Below are 23,387 nucleotides of genomic sequence, written 5' to 3' on the forward strand. Positions count from 1 at the left end.
GGGAGTGGCTTCCGTCTGGCCACTCTACCATACAGGCCTGATTGGTGGATTACTGCACAGATGGTTGTCCATCTGTAAGGTTCTCATCTCTCCACAGAAGAACGCTGGAGTTCAGACAGAGTGACCATCGGGTTATTGATCACCTCCCTGACTAAGGCTGTTCTTCCCTGATCACTCAGCTTAGATGGCCGGCCAGCTCTAGGAAGAGTCCTGTTGGCTCCAAAAATCTTCCACTGATGGATGATGGAGGCCACTGTGCTCATTGGAACTTTTCGTGTAACAGAAATTTTCGTGTAACCTTCCCTAGCCTTGTTCCTTGAGACAATCTTGTCTCGGAGGTCTACAGACAATTCCTGGGACCTGGGAAACAGAATGTACCTGAGCTCAATTTAGAGCTTCACGGCAAAGGCAGTGAATACTCATGTTCATGTAATTTTTCAGATTTTTTATTTGTAATAAATTTGCAACAATTTCTAAAAATCTTTGTTCACATTGTCATTATGGGGTTTTGTGTGTAGAATTGTGTGGAAAAAAATTAATTTAATCCATTTTGGAATAAGGCTGTAACATAAAAAAGTGGAAAAAGTGATGCGCTATTAATACTTTCCAGATGCATATACTACTGTATATTCTACAAAAGATGTGAAAATGTAGGTTTATTTCTGGCTCCTTGTGGTTTTTAAAAAAAAGAATTGTGTAATAAAAGACTGAAAAAACAAAAACAAATATATATATATATATATATATATATATATATATATATATATATATATATATATATATATATATATATATATATATATATATATATATATATATATGGACAAACACACACACACACACACACATTTACTCTACAAAAAAAGTGAAAATGTAGGATTTTTTTGGCTCCAGGTATTTTCTGAATTATGAAGTAATAAAAATAAATGCCCAAAATCCTTTCTTTAACAGTCTTTGCTTTGAATCTAATGTATATCTAAAAAAAATAATAATAGCAATTGAAATTAGAAGTATGTATCATCTTAATTTATTTAAGATTACTGAAACCACCAGTAATTAATTAAAAAAAAATAGATTCACCTCATTTGCCTGCAGTGTCTTGCTTTACCAATGAACCTTCATTCTGCATATTTGACAGATGGTACAGATGTGCACGGTGGGTGGTAGTTTTATGGTAGGTCATAACCCTCCCTCAAGGTACAGCGCTAGAATGAGGCACTGAGCAGTACAAGCACTCGGTCATCTGCCCATTACTTATACTGAGGCATATACCTCTGCCAGAAGTGTGTGTGTGTTCATCAGTGTAAGAGAAGGAAAGAACTCATTGTGTGTTTGTGCCCTTGTGCAGCTCGGAAGAAGCTGGAGCAGGTGGAGAACGGAGGATGCGATCGAGAGGGCAGCAGTATGGGCAGCCGCTCCAGTTCCTCAGGTACATCTATTTAACACTTCATTAGAGCTGTCGAGAGACACACACACTCTGCCATTTTTATCGTTCTTACCAGACACCTTCCAGAATTCGGGTACATTTCAGACATCTTCCATTAACTCTGGAATTATACAGTATGCAGGGTTTAATGCTAAGGATTTTTTTCTACTGGCCCGATTGGACCAGCGGTTCAGAACTTTTTTTTGCCCTGCAAATATTTTCACTGGCCCACCAAAAAAAAGAAAAAGTTAAAGTTAATAGCTTTTTCTTAGTCACATGTTTTAAATAGTGTGTCAAAAATGTGTTTGAATCTAGAATTTAAATATTTTCAAAATGTTAATAAATGTATAATGAGCTAATCGTCGTGCTGTGCCCACATAAATGTCTGCTTCCAAGACATTCTTTAAGCCTCATAATTTCATGTTGCCGTCACTTCACTGTACTGGTTTTAACCAGGTTACAAAAAAACAACATGCTCACAATGCTCCAAACAGATCAGAGTAACCGAAAAGCAATATGGTGTTTACAACATCACAGAGAAGGTAGCATTTAAAGGCTTAAAAGCACAAACTTTTTCTCGATTCGAAGACTGTATTCATACGCAATTGACAAATAGTCACAGGCAAATTGAACGTTTTGTGACAAGGCAGCACAGATCGGGCCAATAACAATCCTGTCTACTGCCCTGAGCGCCTCGTACATTGGCCCGGGCCATCGGGCAGTCCTTATTGTTGAGCCCTGGTATGTAGAAAATGTCAAATTTACAGTGAGCTGAATCCGTTAATAATGTAAAATAAGGCAAAATGCTTAAATTTTATAGGAAATGTTTGATTCTAATACAATTTTTTTTACTATTGTTAAACTTATTCAAACCACTACATTTAACATTAAAGCATTTAGCAGACGCTTTTATCCAAAGTGACTTATACCCATGAATACACACTTGAAACAGTGGGCCACTCGGGAAGCAGCTTAGGGTTTGGTGCCTTGCTCAAGGGCATCACCTCAGCTCGTGGTATTGTAAGCACTGGTTATTTGCTTCGAAAAAACTGCATTCCCTGCTGGTGTCGAGATTCAAACCTGCAACGTTTTACTTTTCTTTTTTTTTTATCACAAGTTTAACTTTCTAACCATTAGTCCACTGCTGGCCCTAACAGAGTTGATAAATAACAGAGTTGACATTTTTCACCACTTTGTGCTTTAGCTTAACATGACATATCTAAAACAGAATTTGATGTATTTTGTCACAATATAATAGCTCTTAAAAAGTAAATGAGAAATTCACTGAAACTGCAAATTAACAGAGTTGATTTAAAATTGGTGGTGTCCTAAACATTTTGTATGAAATATATGAAAAGGATAATGACATGCCTCAATGCTGTCTAGAATTTTCTGCCAGAAGAAGTGAAAATGTTTGGACAAAGTCCTATGCTTTTTCTATAAGTGCCCTTTATGCCAAGTGCAGACTGCATGATTTTAGCCCCAATTTTGACTCGCGACAGGTTTTGAGAAATCACCGACAAATGCCTCAAATCACAGGCAAATCGGTGCTCGTTCACGTGAGTGACAATCACACAGACTATCAAAGACGTGATATGAGAGAATTGCTGATGAGTCGCTGACACCCGTGAGATATTTGGCATGCTAAATATCTGGAGCTGTCGCGATTCAAATTATGGCGCGTGAAATGTGTTCTGATTTGAAAATAACACTGGACATTACCTGAAGCCAATGTGAGAGCAGTATCCACTAGGGTGTGTATCTGCAGGCCAGCGGAAAGTTTCAGTTTTAAGTTTATTTGGACCCAAGAAATGGAGGAAAAACTAGTGTAAATATGTCAGGAGCACCTGTGTCTGTTTGACTTGTCATCTGAGCAATACCACAACTAGAACAAAAAAGGAAAAAAGTTGAAGAGAAATTGCTAATTCTCTTCAAAGCCAGGTGAGCAAAAATAAGTAAATGTTCTACTCCTTTAAATGCTTCTTTCTCATTATGTATTTAATGATAAAAGATATACTATGTTACCTCACGCTTTTTCCATATCCCTTCTTGCGTGTGTTTGATTGTGAGATGTATTTTGGATAAATTTGTCTGCGATTCTTTCTATAGTTATGCAATGTGAAACCCCCTGTTGCTGATCCATCTTGCAGTGTAAATACAGCACTGACAGAACTCTACCCCAGATAGTCATGCAGTGTGGAAACTTCTGTGACACGACTACTTTGAAAATCATGCAGTCTGAACTCAGCATTACAGAATGTCATACCTTTCCATAACTGATGCAGCAGTTGACCAGAACATAGCAACAAACAAAAATTCTTGTTTTTATTAGAGAAATTAGAAATAATACAGAAAATAAATGTTTCATGCCAATGTTTAATTAACTTAGTAGAGTTAAAGCACAAAAACGATAAAAATTAGACTTAAATATTGCATGATGATTGAAACTGAATGTATGATTCAAGTAGGGGAAAACAGTCAGGTGTAGTGGGAGTCTGTAAGATAATATTTTGAAGACAAAGTGTCCATAAATACAAATATAAGCTATTGTTTTTGAATAATAATAGATAATAGGTTATCTTGAAGAGGCAAAATGAACTTGCAATTCTAGAATCACCCATACGCGTATTAAACGAGGGCTAAATGTTATGCATTATAGAATACCGTAAAAACTGCTGGGTTCCATGCAATCCCTCCATATTGTCACAACACAAATTGATTAATGAGTCAACTTAATCATTTTTTCAAATTCAAGTGGATTGAACATAATACAATTAAGTTGTTTTAAAAAAACCTCTAAGATTGTGTTTTTTCAACTTATTTTAAATAAGCAGTTTGAACCATAGATATATACACTAGATGTCGCCTGGCCTATTGTTGTCTATTTGACGGAATGCGTCAATAGTGCCGCCATCTTGCTACAGGGTAGCGCTCCTTTGAAATGAATGCGGGACCAAGGTACAGTGAAGGACTGTGGCCATCCAAAGCCAGAGATATACACATATACACATATATCTATGATCGGGAGTTTTCCTGGATGTTAGTGTGTAATTTTTTTTTCTAATTACGAAAATTATAATTTTACATCACTTTTCTACATTGATGGATCAGTGACCGCACGGGCATTCCTGACAAAAAGCTTGTGTTTGTGTGTACAGAAATGTACTATTCACCCTCCCTGTTAAATTTAATATAATCCGTGTCCTGAAACACAGCTCCTCTCTTGCTTTCACTTCTCATACTGACGGAGGGAGCGATTCGTTTGTGAATGAATCCCCCGAAGGACTCTTTCACTAACGTTAGCCGACAATAATACAAGTTTCTGGCAGCGCAGCATCTCGTTGTTATATTTATTTTGCATTGTTTGCTGATTTTATTCAACAAAACTAGCATACGCCGAGTGTTTAGTGCGAGTTGAAGCTGCTTTGCCGTATGGTGAATGCAGTAAGTGACTGTCATCATCAATAACGTTACCTGATTAGCACAAAAGTTCAGAACATTCAAAAACAGAAAAAAACTTAATATTACCTATGAAATGTTCTGCCGTTGTGCTTTGTTTTCTTTGTTTGCTCGTTACTACACCCGTAGACAGTGCTAAAGTCCAGCATCTTCACGTAATAACACTGTCTTGACTAGTGCGGTTGAATGACATTTGTCCTGGGAGCACTGTACCAATGTGGTGGCACTATTGACGCATGCTGACCTATGCGATATCTAGTGTATATATCTATGAGTTTGAACAAGCAGCAGAAGTCTTTTTAGAGTGTAGATTTGGTTGTTTTGCCTCAAATGTCAGTATACGAAGCATTCTCACCCCATTTAAAAGCATATTTATTTGTCCCTACTCGAATATAAACAGTTGTAAGCAGTTTTCATGAAGCACTATTTTTATTAGGCTATCAAGGATGTGAGAACATCTACAGCCTGTTTTTTGGCTTTATTTGTTTGACCTGCTTTTTGAGAATTAGTGATATTTTTTTTTCTCCTTTTTTATAATTGCAAATTAAAAATGTAATTAATGAAAGTAATGCGTTATAGCAGTTTTTGCATAATGCCTTATATAAGCTTGATATAATGCTTGATTTTTAGGCCTATTGCTCATGTGATGTTGCTTAATTAAAACACACTTGGTTATTCATTATATTCTTTCAGAAATAGTTGTAAGCATAGTTTTTATGTGTTTTTGCCTTTTTTATGCTTGCACATTTAAAGATAATTCATTAAAATGCATAATGAATATGTGTAATGGGGTCTTTTAAAGACTTGTACTCTTGAAAAGGCTGACCATGAATAGGCAGGTTATGTAAGATATTATGATGGTCCATTTATATTATATGTAGAAAAGTAAAGTATAAAAATTATGTTTTGAGCTGTACTGTATTGCTAATCATACAAGTGCAGCTTTTGGTGAGCCCCTAAAACTAATATGTAGGTATTTCATAGATGTTTTATTTTGACATGATAATATGAATTTTATTACACTGAATGACGGAGAACATTTACCCATTTGTTAGTGAGACATTTTAATCAGTTAAGTGTAATAAGCATATACACTCATGTTTTGACATTTTATTCACAAAAGTTATTGTGTACGTTAAGACACTTTTATTTATAAGTACATATAAAAGTGATTTTATTTGCCCAGCAAATATATTAAATGAAAGTTAGGAGTAACTGTACTGATACAAAAGTCCAAAGACATGTGGTATTGGTGAATTGGGTAAGCTAAAATTGTCTGTAGTAGTGTATGTGTGTGAATGAGAGTGTATGAATGTTTGCCAGCGATGGGTTGCAGCTGGAAGGGCATGCGTAAAACATATGCTGGATAAGTTGGCGCTTCATTCCGCTGGCAACCCCAGATTAATAAAGGGACTATACTGAAAATAAAATTAATTTATTAATATATATTCAAAAGTTATAAGTGAAACAGACAGTTTGCCCATATTTTATACATGTATGTACTGTAAAATCACTGTTTAATTTGATATGTATATATAGTGGGTAAAACCATAAATTTACCTGGTAAATGTGCAATATATCTAAATGAGCTGTTGACATGAAACTAACCCAAATTTTGGTAAGAATGTTAATGTGTATTAAGTATGGAACAGCACAAGGAGAAATTACTCAACTACCGAAATGTATTTACTACTTTGTATAAAAGGCTTTTTTGGTAATGACAGCTTCAAGACACCTCTTGTATGGCAAATGGAATCACATGAATTGCTCAGGTGTGAATATTTTTCCCAATATTTCATATTGATATCCCCATATTTCATATCCCCCATATTTTTTATTGAGTCTGAAAATCATGATGCTTCTGTGGGTCTCTTCTACAAACTCTGGTCTTTTTATTTTCTTTTGGATTCGTGTCAGGTGATTGGCTGGGCCATTCTAGCAGCTTTATTTTCTTTTTCTGAAACCAGTTGAGAGTTTTTGATCATTGCCTCACTGAAATTTCCATCCTGGTGTCATCTTTATCCGCCTGGTAATGTTGGGACTAAAGCAGCTAATATTCATCACTGTTAAAGGCCAGGGTTGCGTTTTGTTTACTGAGCTATTTCAGTTGCTGTCTGGGCTTTCCGCGCCTTTTTACACCTCCCTTTCTTCATGTTTTTTTAATACTTTTTCCCTTTGTTAATTTTTTCTAACTAAATTTAATTAGTTTTGTTTTCTTTGTATGTATTAAATAATTTGATTATAAATGGCATCTGGTAAAAATTCCAAGTCAACAGCACCATTAGATATATGATAATACTTATTTTACCTGCTCTATACATATATGCGTACATACATGCATACATATTTGGCAAAAAGCTAGCATGCAAAACCAGTAAAATAAAACTATTACAATGGCTATGTTATGTATAGGTATTTCTGATATACACACAGACACTTTGTTCTACTTTAAGACAAGTGTAAAGTTAAAGTACTGTCAAGTTTTACTAAATAAATCATGTAAAAACTGATCTTCATATCTCTGCTTTGAAACCCTGTGGAATTCTGACCTGGTTTACTTTCCTGTTAGCGTGTTACTGTAACCTGCACAGTTTTTTTTTCTATTTTCTTTTTCCAAAATGATTAGCAGCGTTTGTTGCATAAAACTTGAATCAAACCCAGAATATTTAACCCAAACCTTTCTGTTTGTGTTGTTACCTTTTACAGTTTGACTGTATTTACAAAATGGTTTGAATCTTTCACTTTCAGGCTCTCTAAATGCACGGGGCAGCAGTATGGATGATCGATCTCCAGAGAATCAGTCCGGTTCTTCAGTGGTAGTGGTGGACAGCTTCCCCGAGGTGGACAAAGCTGTGTTGGTGGAGCGTATTGTTAGACTACAGAAAGCACACGCTCGGAAAAATGAGAAGATTGAATTCATGGAGGACCACATCAAGCAGCTGGTGGAGGAGATCAGGAAAAAAACAAAGTGAGTGAGAGCCAAAAAGATAATGGAGAAAAAAATGTACAGCTTAATTTGGCACTTACAAATGAGACTGGCTTTGCCTGGGTGAAGTTCAAGTTCAAGTGTTGATGAAGGGCACCTAGAGTTTAATGGAAAATTAATAATGTAGGATACAGTGACACCAGAAAACATTTGGACGCGTAAACTGCACTAATAAATGCTAAATACTGCACTAATTTGACCTCAAATAAATGGCAAAGAGTTTGGCTATTTTATGTATTCAGCCAGATTTATGTGTCCAGATATTTTTCAGTGCCACAGAGTAGCTCTAAGCTCATCTTTTTTTAAAGAATTCAGCATTGGCAACTCTCCTTTCCGCCTGCTAGAATTTTGCTGGCCATTGTCTCTCTCACTTGCGTCCTCTCTTTCTCTTTATTTTTGTTTTGCTGGGTTTTTTCCTTTATTTATTTGTCTAGTTCTTCCTGGCCTAGGCTTGTATCTTGCATGTCTAACTTTCATTACAAAAGGGAATCTGGCAGACATTCATCTTTTTCTTTCAGACACACACACAGAGCTGAACTGTGCTTCTGACAGAGAGGTCTTGGCAGTGATATTTATAGCTATCAGTTCTTGCGGTGATGCGTCACAGAGGTTGCTAATGATGCCTGATACATATTCATATGCACCTCCGTACATAAGGAATCAGGCCTCCGGTGCACATTTCGACCCCAGAAGAAAGCCTCTTTTTGCAAAACAAAGTGAAAAGGATTAGAGAGCACTTTGTTTTCTGTGATCAGTCTTTGAATGAAATAAATAATTGAACATACTGCAAAAGGCTGGGTTGCCGCCACCACTTCTGCCATTTCTGTCTCTCTCCCATCACTTTTGAGTAATGATACGCCTTGAATTTGTCCACCTGCACTAACCCACATTCATTACTTCTAATCAACGACGCATCCCATTGAGGTCAGTCTTAATTTAGCCTCCTTAGCTGATCTTTAGCCATTAGATGCAGCTGAGCTTTTAGATTTGCTAAGCAGTGGAACATTTCCCTGTGTTTATCGTCTGTTGCTGTTCAAGTGATTCTTTGACACTGGAAGGATACATCACGCCATTATATCATTCAAGGCTTAGTGGAAATTGATTGCAGCATAAAACCGAGCTTGATTTAATAGCGATCTCTTGATTTAACAGCTTGACTACACCTAGCTGAGGATTTCCATATATCTCTAAAGAGATAAAACCAGAGTATATTCACTGCGCTTTTTATCAAGGACGCTTGGAGGAAATCTCTGATGTTCTGGAATTGATACCAAGTGCCAGTGGATTTGCATGTGATTAATGTTTATGGAAGTGGTGCATATTCTATTCATACTATATTGTGCGGGGCTTGCTAAATTTGAGCACACCTCTAACCTTAAGGATTAAAAGGTTATCACATACTGTGAAATAAAAATTCTCATTGTGTTCTATGTAGGATATTCCAAACTGATAAGACTTTTGTTCGTCTTTGAAACACAAATGAAGATTTTTTTTTTGATACATCTTAAAAAAAAAAACATTCACCATACCTCTGACACTTTAAAACATTCATAAAGAGATTGGAAAAGTAATTCACATATATCAAGTAGATTAATTCAAGTCTTTTAAAAAACATGTGATCATTTAATGATGAACAGATTTAAATATGTCATTTATTTATGTATAATCATAGTTATCAGAGGTTGATGGTTTTACTGGCAATTTTTTTTTTAATTTAATTAGATTTCTTGCATCAAGCAATCATACTTCTTTCATAAAATTTGAATTGATAATGTTTCATGTGGATTAAAGCATAAACTAATTGTTACACTTCTAACAACTTTTATTCAGTTCAGTTCAAATGGTTTTATTTCTAAAATCTCTTTCTTAATGATTTTAAAAATTCAGTTCAGGTGAATGGGCATTCTGTGAAGGGACAGTATTCATTTGGGTTTGAGGATAGACAAATTTCTTATGGGTTTGTAACGTCATGATGGTGAGTAAATGATGACAGAAATGTCATTTTAGGGTGAGCTAATCCTTTAAAGTTTTGCATGAACAAATTGTAAGGTTTGATGTAGAGAGGTATGCTATTACTTTGAGAATTATGTCTAGTGGATGATGAAATGTGTGAAGAAAAAAAAATGATTGAATGTCCAGACTCTGAACCCTCGGATTGTCGTGGCATCCCTGAGGACATCGGAAATGTTGAAAGGACAAAATATCATTGAAACTTGTAAAAAATAATAATAAAAATATTGTCAGGTTTACTTTACATCGACATTGTGACAGGTTTTGCAAAGGCAATATGTAAGATTGGCCTAGACATATTTTCAAAAAATGAAATTATATAGTTTGATATGCTGGAATCTGACTAGAAAGGCAGGGTATTTTGTGATTCATATCTGATCAGACTTTTGCATCTTTATTGAAATGGGAATATGCTGTCTAGATTTATCTTTGATATGATCTCAAATTTGAGCTTTCATCCTTACAGTTCAGTTGTACTGCTACAAATTCACAGTTCCCTTGAAACAAACATATTTGTCACATTCTATAGAGCTGACAAGCACAGACAGTCTGTCAAAGCCAAACTCTCTCGTCTTTATTTCTCTAGTCAGTTGTGTCTGTTTTTCCTGCTCTCTCCTCGTGTTCCCGCTGTATGTCTTTCACTCTTTCAGCCTCTAGGCTGTAAGAATCAGGCCATGCCACTGTGCTTAAGCTAAAACTGTGATCCATTTCAAACAAATAGGTCTGCAAATCAAAGTCAAAATGGTGTCAGTGCTGTGGCACAGAGTGTAGTACAGCTGTCTTGCTGTTGTACGTTTCGGGTCACATCCTCGCCTCTCTTTTTCTTTCTTCACTCTTAATTCTCCACTGTCTTGGATAATAAAAATGTCAGACCACCAAACTGTGGCGTGACTTGCACCAGAAAATGATGCAGTTCAGAATGAATTGAAGGTATTTTCATCTGAGTGTGCATGCACTTTAATTTACTCTCATTTCGTTTTGTTAAATACTACCATTATGGAGCTGGGATCCATTTGGATCCCATATTAGTGAAAGGTAAGTTCATCATTTTTATTTCTCTTTCTTTTGTTCGTTTATGTGAACATATATACACTTACTGGCAACTAAAAGGGATAGTTCACCCATAAATGAAAATTCTGTCAATAATTAATCACCTTTGTGTTGTTACAAACCCCCCTCATTTATGTTTAGAATACAAGTTATAAGCTATTTTGGAAAAAATCTGAGAGCTCTCTGATTTTCCATTGACAGCAATGATTCTGACTCCAGAAATGTACCAAAAAAAAAAAAAACTGAAAACAGTCCATGTGCCTTTAGTGGTTAAATCAGAGTATTGTGGAGCTACAAGAATACTTTATGGGCACGCATACAACAAAACTAATGGCTTCATTCAACAGTTTCTTTTACGCTGTGTCAATATAACGCACACATTCAAAATCACTGCACTGATGTATACCTCAGGTACCCATAGGTGACTTCTTCTGTTTGAAACAGACTGTTTGAAAGTCATCATTTGTGTTTTAAGTCTTCTCGTAGCTTGGTAATATTGAAAAACTGAAGGAATATGGCCATGTTCAAGGATTTATTTTATTTCTTGTGTGTGTGGTATTATTATTTTTTTTTTAACGTGTTGGGACCACTGGTCTAAATGAAGGATGAGAGAGCTCTCAGATTCCATCTAAAATATCTGAATTTGCATTCCAAAGATGAACGAAACTCTTAAGGCTTTGACATGACTCGAGGGTGAGTAATTATTAAACTAGGTTTCATTTTTGGGTCAACTAAACATTTAATCAGGTACACCTGCTCAGCTGCTGATTAATTGAATACCTAATCACCCAATCACATGGCAGTAAGATGTCAAGACGATCTGTTGAACTTTTAAACCAAACATCTAGTGCTTCAACTTCTGCTTCAACATTTGCACGATAAGCTCAGAATTCCATGCTGGATTTAGAATTAGAACATAAAAGCATAGATGCTTCCAAAAAGGTTCGGCTACTACACTGTAAAAAGTGATTATTTACTTTAGAAAAGTGAATAAACCTGTTGCCTTAAAAGTGACAATTTCACTTTACTTTAAAAAGTTAGTTAACCCATTGTAACTTGAAACTATTCAGTTGATTTAACTTCATTTGTATAATAGGGTATATGCACAGCTAGTGTTTCTTCCCATACAGACTTCCGGTGACCGGTTAATGTGACGTTTTTCAATTTTATATGGTTCCTTTTACAGCATCGATGCTGTAATGTAATTAAAATATAATTAGTTAAATAGACTTCAGCATTCATTTAGTTGTTCAAGCATAAACCGAGATGAAAAGCCATTTACAGGCATTTGCCCATCAGGATTTGCAGGCAGGCGCAGAAACATTGTTGAAAATACTGGAGTAAAATAAATGTTCATATTTTAAAGACATGGCGTGGGAAATTGTAATTTAATGCAGTGCTTCGTGTGCATCTCATTTACTTCATTTTTTTAAGGCGATTTATTTACTTGCTTTTTTTAGGGAAAGTCAACAAATCATTTTAAAAGCAACAGGTTTACTCACTTAATTTTAGTAAAGACAACTAATCTTTTTTTTTTTTTTTTTTTACAGTGTAGTGGTGTAATGTGTTTTTGATACACGTTAAACCCATAAGTATCAACTAAACCACCTTCAAACACCAAAGCCTTCCTGAATAAGTTTGCTGAACTTGTCTATTCCTTTAAGACAACTGTGTACTCTATAGTCAAAGAATAACATGCTACACTGTAAAAAGAAAATGCTGGATTCCACAGAATCGATCTGTGTATGGAAGAACATAAAGGACTTAAGTTAACTTCTTTTTTTTTTTTTTTTTAAGATTTAAGTGGATCGAACATAAAACAAGTTGTCCCCAAGAAAACCTTAAAAAATTGTGTCATCCACTTATACAAAATCACTGTATTTTAAATAAGTAGAACATACTCTAAGTTGATTTTAATATAAGTTACTTTAAATAAGCTAAACAATTGGCAAATATTATTTTTTTGAGCGCACTCAAAAAGCTCAAACAATTGTGTACTAGTTTTTGCAATTCATCTCTGAGTTCTCTATACTCCCTCGGCCTCCACAGTCACCACATTGCAATCCAAAAGAGTACCACTGGGATGTGGTGGAGCACTAGATTTTCATCATGAACGTGCAGCACTTGTGATTAATTAAGTAAAGCAGTTCTTAAAGTAAAAATAGTCCAAACTGGTCATAGTAAGGTGTATCTAATAAAGTTGCCGGTGAGTGTATGTGTTCATTTTTTTGTAGAATCAAGATATCACAGAAACTTGTGTGTGAATTGTGTTTGTTTCCTGTCGCTCTAATAAATAACAAGTGTGAGATATTCTGAGCCATTAAGATGAACAAAAAAAAGATGTATTTAAAAGTTTGTGTGATGGATGCCACAGTGTGATCGTTTTAGATTCAGACAATGAAATGAAAGGGAGTTCATCAATTCAGAAAGCACTTACATTTCTTTTTTTTTTTTGCTTTCCAATGGAGACCTTTAGCCTCACGTCCTCTAATGCCTTTGTCTCGAGCCGTGGTCTGAAGAAACCATTAGAATCGAATTCTGCCTTTATTTGGGCCATGCGTCACTGCAGAGAAAATAGATTTCAAATAGCAGTGGCTGAAGAGAGAACGCTCTCCTGGAGACTGAAAGATAATCTTTGTCACAACACCATTCTTTATAGAAATACGCTCAGTTTGTTATTTTTTCTCTCCATTTTCTGTTCCATAATATTAATTGGCTAACAGTAGTGACCGAGATGATGATTCTTTTAAATTTCCAACTTACTGCTGTGGTACAAAATGAAGCACTTTAAGCTGAGTTATGTATTTTATAATTCAAGACTTTTTAGGGTCTCTTAATGTTTGAATATAAAGTTCTGGCAGATCTTCAGATCTTTCAATATCTCAATGCTAAATTACACAATGTTGTTTCATCTTCAATAGCATTTGGAATTTCAAATGGGAAATAAGAAATAATAATAATAATAATAATAATATATTTTTATTTAGATTAGATTATTTTATAGTTTTATATTGATATGTAGATGTACAGAGCTTAGCATATATAAGTCCACCCCTCACGAGTCTTTTAAATTCATATTTTTAATGGGAAGCTATACAATATTATATTTGTGCATATACATTAGATTAGTCAGTGCTTAAGCCAAATCTGGAGCTTATCTAACAAAATAACTTACGATAACGGTCCAAAAACTAGTACACCCAAATTTATATGTTATAGAAAAATAGTAAATACAAATTTAAAAAAGGGGATTAATGAAGATATGCAGAAAAAATGAAAAAAATAGTTGAAATTTTGTTGTTTGAGTTTTTTTTATTTTTTATATTTTGCTTGAATTTAATTGTATTATCTTTTAATTTCTAAATATGTTTGGTGACTTTAATATTATTTTAATAAAAATATCTGTTTAATAAATCTGTTTTGTTTAAATGCACTAAAATACATTGCCTATATTCACTGACAAATGGATACAAATATTCATTTTCAAAATAGGGTGTACTCAATTATGCTGAGTTTCTTTTTCTGTGCTCTGGTGCGCTTTAATTTCTCTGAATGTCATTTTAATTCAAGTAACCTCTACGTTTTTACCCAATTTCCATTTTCATTTGATTAATTGAAAAATCTTTTAGATATTAATCATGCAATGCCTTTAACCCAAATACCCTTAAGTCTTAAATCAAAATCAAGAAGCCGGTTCTTCATCTGCTTTTAGTAGATTACCACTATACTCAGTTTCTAATTAAAACCCATTTAATCGATTTTTGATTATCAAAGAACTCCTCATGCAAAAATGACAATGGCAAAAAAAGCCGTTTCTATCAAATAAGTGTCACATAAAATATAACTTACGAGACGGGCTCGGATTTAGCTGTGAAAAGTCTCCTAATCTATTGTTTGTGAAAAGCATTCATCATTCAGACTGAAGGAGATCAAGAGAGAGAGAGACATTGATGAGGTGGTTATGGTTAATGGGCTTCTTAAGGCTGCCGTCTTTTTCTCTGTCACTGGGTTCATTTATAACGTCATCTTTTTCTTCACTCTGAGGATAACATAGTGACAACAGGCTCTGTGACTTTAGGTCAGAGAGGCCTAAAGTTGGGCTTGCGGGACAAAGTTGGCCCATTGTAACCTTTGATTTGGCCCACTATCCCACCTGAGAATGATGGAAATACTCTTAACTCGACAAATAGAGGATTATGCAGAAGGCGTCTGCGAGCAAATCAAGGCAAAAACTAGTGTAACGTGATGTTATAAATGAGATTGTTTTTGTTTTGACTGTAATAAGTTCATTATAAAATGCAAAAAAAAAATTATACCGTTTTTGTTAATATAAAGCAATGTTTTCTAGTCATTTTTAAACATCATTACATGAATAATAAACATTATTATTAAATAAATTAGGAAATTACCCATGGCTACCATCTCATAAGTTTCGCTTCTAAATGTTGAAATTAAACAAAATCAGCATTTTTTCAGTTTGCCCAAGTTAATGCGCATGCATACTCGAAAGAAAACAGATCACGACAGCAACCTCATTTATGTCCGTTCTTCACATTATCATGCTCTAAATAATGCCTTGTCTGATCGTGCTGCTCTTCTGAAGTAATTCACAACTTGGTCTTGATGGCAAATCTCCTGCAGAAGTGACAGCAACTTTTTGTTTACAAGCATTTGGACGTTTGATTAGTTGCTGTCATGTGACGTGCGTTTGACAGGATGGACTGTACCTTGCGTTTATTTTATATAGATTTCAAAACCGAAAAATCTTTTGTTTTCAAGTGCAGATGGTTCAATTAAAAGTAGAGATTTCAGGCTTTATTTGGACACATTTCTTATGTCTGTGAAGGAAGTATTCAGTGAGTATTCAGTGTCGTAAAGGCACACATCTGGTCTGAGCTTTTCCCTGGAGAAAAGTCAGTCTATAGCAATCGATGATTGGCTCCTGTACTAGTAGGCGGGACTTCATTTGCCATATTGACCGTTACACTTTTCCCCTTTCAAAACTATACGAGTGACATGTCTTGTGTATTCCATAGTCTTGGTTAGATGGGAAAAAGGTTGTGTTTTTTTAACCCAGAAATTTAAAAATAACTTCTTCTAGATTTGATATGTTTCTGATGTTGTGAAAACCTTGGATAAAAATATCACGGTTTCACGGTATTGTGGTTACGACTCTAAAATAGATTCTTTTTCAAATGTCTGGTTTGAAAACAAAAACTTTCCCCTTTGAGAACAATATATTTTATTTTAAGAAGCTTTTAAAATATTTTGAAAAAGTAAACGTCAGGGTCAATAAATTGTTGAGAAACTGATTTCTTTACAATTTAAAACGGCTTTGGATATCTTTTTTTGAGATACTGTTGTCCTAAAAACCTTGACTTTTCTAAACCGTGCTATACCTTGAAAACTGTTATCATCCGATGCCTATTATACTAATCACTAACAGTGAAACCATAATATTTTTATCCCAGGTTATTATACTGTCAGAATCTTATATCGGTCCATGCCTAGCTGCTTGTGCTTTTATGTGAACACATTTGAACGGACTCTGCAATTAAAACTATGTGTGTGTTTTTTGCAGGATTATCCAAAGTTATGTGCTCAGAGAAGAGTCTGGAGCTCTGTCTTCAGAAGCCTCCGATTTTAACAAAGCCCACCTGAGCCGGAGGGGAGGCATTATGGCCTCGCTGTACACCTCCCACCCTGCTGACAGCGGCCTTACTCTCGACCTCTCACTGGAAATCAACCGCAAACTCCAGGCTGTGCTAGAGGACACCCTGCTCAAAAACATCACACTAAAGGTAAAAACCACCAGCTACACTAACAATTCTTTAAAGAACCCATGGTTATTATCATTTTAAAGACAAGTGCATGCTACTGTACATTTAAAGATGAGGTCATGTATTTCAGCAAGCATTAGAAATGCTCAGAACGTTTGGTCGATGAACGTTATCAGCCGAAAATGGCATTCGCTATGAAAAAGGTTGAACTATGAAACCCATTTAGTACAATGACTTGTGCTGAGCAAGCAAAAATAATGGCTTCAGTGAAAGAATGATTAATAAATTATGATCTTTTGTACATTTAGATAAATATTGATACTTGGTGGCAGAGTATTGATAATGTATCGCGGCCGGAAATATCACGATAGATCAGCATAACAATATTTTGTCCCAACCCTAGCGTCGATCAAAGCACAAGAATAGCAGAGAACACTGTAAACTACATTGAGTTCATGCCATGGTCAAAGTTTTAAAATAGATTCTATTCTATTCTGTAGATATTGATAATTTAATCTGTATAACTGAAGTTAAAGAGTTATTTTTTTTAAAGTCTTACAAGATTACTTCATAAATTATCAAATGTTAAACAATTATTACAAAGCATTCTCTGTTTTGGTTTTTGGCCATGTGCATTTGTTATTTTTGTCCATTTTTAAGGGACGGACACAAACATATATAGATTCATGCAAAAGTCACAATAAATCTGAAAGCTTCCTTTTGGTCACTGCTGACAATTGTGTGATGGACTTAAAAGTGTGTGCGGTCTTGCATTCTTATAAAAGTGACTGATTTTCATCAAGATTAACAATAAAGCCCTGGAAAACAGGGAAAAAAGTGCTGGAAAACATGACAGTTTGTTATTCGCAAATATTCTGTGCAATAACATCATTTAGTGCATAAAGTAACATTGGTACTTTTGGTGGAAACATTTCAAACATGCTGAAATTGCACTTTTGTGCTTTGCGTAGTAGTAAATCATGCCTCTAGAAACAATGGTAAAGCTGACTGCTGCAGAGAAACCTACTAACCTACAACATTGAAACAACAAAAAGGTCATTGCATTATTTAATGACTAACAATTCTACCATATGATTTAAGTTATGCAGGCGTGAAGGGCCTGATTATATTCATAAATGTAAAAATAGTGTAACAGCGTGATCATGTGTTTTTAGGGTATACTTCTAACATACAAACTAACCCCTACACCACTGCATGAGAGAATGGCACGCCCATAATTTTAGTTCTTACTTGATCACGTTCAATGATTATTTTAAATAAGTGTTGAGAACAGTATTAAAAATGATCTCATCTTATGGTCAATATTCAGATTTTTCACTATTTTGTATAAATGGTGGAGCTGTTTTCTAGTGGATTGGTCTTCAACAATGACATTTGTATTAAACTGTATCAAACTGAACTGAATGGATTTTAATTTACCTAGAACTACACCAGCATTCTACCATTACTCTCCTGCCTGTCTGATTTACTGAAATGTTTCCACAATCTGAAATATTGTTATGACTTGTATTTTCTTTTTCTCATCTTTGTTAACCTGCTTTGGCACAATCTACATTGTAAAAAGTGCTATAGAGATAAAGATGAATTGAACTGAAATAAAGTAAATAATACAAATGTAAAAGTGTATTTTAAATTTTACAATTGAATTTATTTATCATAATATCAAACTGAAGATTGGTGTTAATTTTAGCATTTGCTAAAGATTATATTTAACCATTATCATTAGCATTACGTAATGGCATAGGGGATCTAAACACACTTTAACACTTTAATACTTTAATACACTGGATATCAGTATTAACTTCATTTCTCATGTATGAACGGCCATTGGAACCATATTAGCTTCAGACTTCTGGTTCAATTCACTTTCATTAGTTTTTAGACGCTAAAAACAGCTTGTTATACTGCTTGATGTTGCAAACTGATATTGTCTTATTATATTATTCTTGTTTTTACAGTTGAAGTCAGAATTATTAGCCCCCTTTTAAATATTTCCCAAATATTTCCCAAATTATGTTTAACAGAGCAAGGAAATTTTCACAGTATGTCTGATAATATTTTTTTCTTCTGGAGTAAGTCTTATTTGTTTCATTTGGGTTAGAATAAGAACAGTTTAAAAAATTTTAAACACCATTTTAGGGACAAAATATTAGCCCCTTTAAGCTAATTTTTTTTTTCAATAGTCTACAGAACAAACCATCATTATACAAAAACTTGCCTAATTACCCTAACCTGTCTAGTTAACCTAATTAACCTAGTTAAGTCTTTAAATGTCATTTTAGGGTGTATAGGAATGTCTTGAAAAGTATCTAGTAAAATATTATTTACTGTCATCATGGCAAAGATAAAATAATTCAGTTATTAGAAATGAGTTAATAAAACTATTATGTTTAGAAATGTGTTGAAGAAATCTGCTCTCCGTTAAATAGAAACAGGAGAAAAAAATAAACAGGGGGTCTAATAATTCAGAGGGTCTAATAATACTGACTTCAACTGTATGTATAATCATTAACACTCTTGTTTGAAGAACTAGAACTTTGACTGTTTTCTGCCATTTGTTTTTCCTAGTCATTTCTTCTATTGGCAACTCAATTGGAAGTTCTAAAACAATCAAAGAATTGAGTTTAATTCCGCATTGCAGAATAAGGTCAATATACAATTCCCAATAGATAAATCTTGAGCATTAACTGATACGATACTAGTACCTCATTAAGCACAACGTAAATCAACACCTGAAAGAAGAGTTAACTTCATGGTATTTCTATATGCATTTCAAACCCAACCTTTCACAGCACATGTTTGTTTTTGCAACAGCATGACCATATATAGCCGCACTAGGTGTTGATGTATTGAGATTAGTGTCGAGTTCCACAATGGCATCCGCTGATGTAATTACAATTATTAACCTTAGCTTCTGCGTAACTGGATTCCTGGCGATGGCTATCGGAAGAAAAGCAAATTTGGTTGCTGATGGATGACTGTTAAAAGCGTGGGCAAATTCCCATGCTGGAAGTGACCAGTTCTACAGCCGCATTCAGGTCACAACAGGGACAGCAGCTTTTCGCTACGAGAGAGCACATCAGCTGGGAGATCAGAGAAATTAATAAAGTGTGTTTTGAGGACAGAGCGCGAGGGTAACGCAGAGCTCCATTCCAAGCACAATGGCAGGATTACAGTCTTAGCATGAGATGGACAGGAAATCAGACCGTTTTTGAAGCAAAACAGGCTGAAATTGCATGATTATCCCAGCTTACATGCTCGCTGCGCACGGATGTGTATGAACAAACATAATAGCATCGGTCCTTACTCCAGTTTTATTTGTGTCTCTCGCTACAGGAGAATCTCCAGACGTTGGGTTCGGAGATTGAACGACTAATCAAACAGCAAAGGCTGCCGGATGATACAGCCGGAAGGAAGTGAAATCATTGGAGGAGGAAGACTGCTACAGTAAACAGCACATTCTGTCCAATCGAGCCCGTTATGAAACCATGTACTCCGTTTGGGATCAAAACTGTGTTTTTTTTTTCTTTCCCATCAGACAACTTCAGTCTGACAAATACACTGGAGGCACAGTTTGCGATCTTTGAGATGCTTACATGACACTTGAATGGAATGCAAAGAGATTAACGGGATTTGCTTTTATTCACATCGTGCCCAATAGCTATCCAACTTTTCCGTCCCCCATAATGCAGCCTCGATGAGTGGCGGTCATCAGGTACAGAGATGAAATGCAGTCCTAAATCCAACACCCTGAAGTTGGGTAGATGAGTGAATATTCTCATCAGCGTGACCTCACTCTCTTTTGAAGAACAAAATGTCCTGGACTAATGGAGAAACGCAGATTCTGCAGCTCTTTATAGAGCCTTTCAGAGGCTATTCAATGCATCGTGGGTTAATGGCCGCTTCTCGCCGCTCTCATTCCCCCCCTCTTGCAAACGTGCCAATTAATGAATGTATTATGTAATGAAAAGGACCCTTGCGTGTAAGCCACACAGCTCTGACCCGGGAGTGTGGGCAACATTCCTCATTCACACTGCTGCTCTGTTTCTTCTACACCCGGATAGCATTATCTCTCGCTAAGCACTTAGGCGAGAACGGCCATGCCAAAAACTACAGTAAAACACATTAATCAGACTGAATAACTACATCTCAGAACTTTCAATTCATTTAGGGCTAGTCTTAATAGAGCTTGTGGATTTTATTATCAGCTCGTTCTCTCTGGATTAAGTTGTAATTAAATATTATTTTTGCCCCCTCTCCCCTTTTCTACCTCTTCTTATGCTTTTTTGTCTAAATATGCTTTTATTTTTCTGTGTTCTGTCTTTCTTTTTTTTTTTAAAAACACTTGTTTACTTGTGTGTGTGTGATAGATTTTTTTTTGCTCCCAAAAGATACAAAGGTATAACATCCCTGTAAAATGAATGAGAATATGTAAATATTAAGGGCAAAAGTGCAATTTTAACCCTCCTTTTTGTTTGTTCGACTAAGTCGTAATCACCCCGGCCAGCATCCCATTAGAGACTCCAGCAAAATAGCCCGATTTCATGGCGATGTAACATAAGGTACGCAACTTCATACAGAGTTGAATCCATTCCAACCGTTGAATTGTGACCGCCGGAGGCATCGCTGGTTTGCTTTTCCCTTCTGTCTCTTTTTGAAGGGTTGCATGATAAAGAATCGCCCTATCAGACTCCACTAATGGATTTTCGCCTTTAGAACTTGTAGGCAGCCATTTGATGATTGGTAGATCGCAATCGTTTTAGTGCCATCTTGGGATTTCTCCTACTTGAGCCGCTATTGAAAGTGAAATCACACCAATGCACTGTGATAAAGGGTTTATAATAACTTGACATACCGCTATATAAGCTTGTCAAGGTCATATCAGCCGTTCCAACATTGAGAGCCTGCGCTGTTGCTCTCAACACTCCCAAAAACACATTGCAGACATTCCGGAAAACACAGGATGAAGGAAATGATGCAATGCTCGCAAAAAAAATAAGCATTTACACAGAGCTCTTATCAGCAAAATCAAGACTTTCTGAATCTGTTGATGATTTATCGGTGTGCTTTACATTCTTTATTTATTTCAAGTCTCAAAACAAAAGAAAGGTGTGAATGTTTGTGAATGGCGAATTGAAACTGAAGAAGAAAAAAAAAACCCACGTGTTGATTCTGTCTCTGGTTCGTCACTTGTACTCTGCTTGATTGTATAGTGAGTGAAACTGTGATTATAAATTTGTAGATATATTGTACAATGGTCCAATGTTTTTAAAGTCTTCTGTATATAAATGGCCTTTAAAAGGGGATTAAATGAAAATATTATGATCACTGATGTTGTTCTCTTTTTAAGAGTAATTTGTATGTATATGTAAGTCTTTGACTCTTTTTAAGCATATAAAATACCACAATATGTTTGCAGATATTTAAGAAACATGCTAAGTGAACATTCTTGTTTATCTGAAAAACAATGCTTAAGTCAGATATTGTGCTTTGAAAATGTGTGTTCTGTGCCGGAAAGTATGTCTTTGTTTTGGTCCCTTTAACCTGCCCAATGCCACTTTAGCCAATTATATTTCCGCACCCCAGGTTACCTTTGTGGAAAACAGACTATTTCATTCATTCAGTCAGGAATGCTCTCAAAGTGTCCACGATCGAAAATGTGGCCTCCGTTGGACAGGTACAGCCTCTGAAATGAGACATGGTTTTAGAGTTCCACATGAGTTGGTAATTAATTAGTAAATAATATAAATATTACGAGCATAATCATTAGGTAAGCAGGTTACATTGTAACCCCGTGTCCTAAAAACACGCTCTGTGACGAGATTTGCAGTGATGAGCAATTTGGCTGTTTGCACCAGACGAAACACCACAGAAATTTAAATACAAAACACAGAATATGCACTTACTGCACTCCAACAAAATGGTAATGTTTAATTAATAGATATTAAACCTCTTTAACATTATAATATGTACATGCAGAATCACTGATGTGTGGCTATTGGCTTGCACTGATCCGATTAAGGTCATAATCGAACTACACAGAAATCAAGTTAAGACTTGTGTAGTATGCAGCACAGACATGTAAACACCTTAATCAAACTTACCGTCGTGTAGGATTTTTGTCAGTGAACAACCACAGACACCTGCATCGTGAACTGCTGAGTTTTTTTTCCCCCATACGGCATGTGCTATCAAATTCCATTAAAACAACACTCTTCCAGCAGTTCATACTTGCATCCAATATCTCGTTTGTCATGGAGGACATGCGTAAAATGTTCCTAAATGAAAGTGCCAAACTGCATTTAAACACCCGAAATTACATGAAACTCTGCAGGAATCGTGGATAGCATGGTGACCCAACGATGTTAATCGAATTATGTACTATAACGTAAAACGGGATCATGAAAGGAACATTCAAAAAGCAACTTATGTGAACACCTTAATCATATCACTGTCTTATTCAATTAATGTCCATGTAAACGTTGTCACTGTCAGTTTATCCTGTTGCTCAGCTGCAAGAAATCGAAGCTATTACTAAAATGTATATTTTAGGAATTGGTTAAGAACAAAAACTAATTTTAATATGGAAAATATTTCTTCTATCACGTGCTGTTGCTTTTATTTAGAACACAATTTAAATAAGCCTTTAGGCTTA

General features: G+C 35.4%; 1 protein-coding gene across 4 annotated transcripts in view; it reads left to right on the plus strand.

Annotated features, from left to right (window-relative positions):
* The window catches only part of ccdc186 (si:ch211-225b10.4), a 52,655-nt gene extending 30,591 nt beyond the window's left edge, over positions 1 to 22,064 (plus strand). Inside the window, exons 13-17 of one of the 4 annotated variants that reach the window (XR_015504233.1) lie at positions 1,349 to 1,429; positions 6,610 to 6,657; positions 7,634 to 10,916; positions 16,513 to 16,732; positions 20,069 to 22,064. Coding sequence is in view for 2 of the 4 variants with exons in the window: in XM_087276495.1 (XP_087132621.1) it covers positions 1,349 to 1,429; positions 6,610 to 6,657; positions 7,634 to 7,853; positions 16,513 to 16,732; positions 20,069 to 20,152 (653 nt within the window). In the remaining 2 variants the exon portion in view is untranslated. The remainder of the gene's footprint in view (positions 1 to 1,348; positions 1,430 to 6,609; positions 6,658 to 7,633; positions 10,917 to 16,512; positions 16,733 to 20,068) is intronic. The other 3 variants (XM_087276495.1, XR_015504234.1, XM_087276496.1) reach the window with 3 other exon arrangements.
* Positions 22,065 to 23,387: the final 1,323 nt, after the last annotated feature.

This window comes from Danio rerio, chromosome 12 (genome assembly GCF_052040795.2).
Source record: "Danio rerio strain M-AB ecotype USA chromosome 12, GRCz13ab, whole genome shotgun sequence".
Lineage (NCBI taxonomy): Eukaryota > Metazoa > Chordata > Actinopteri > Cypriniformes > Danionidae > Danio > Danio rerio.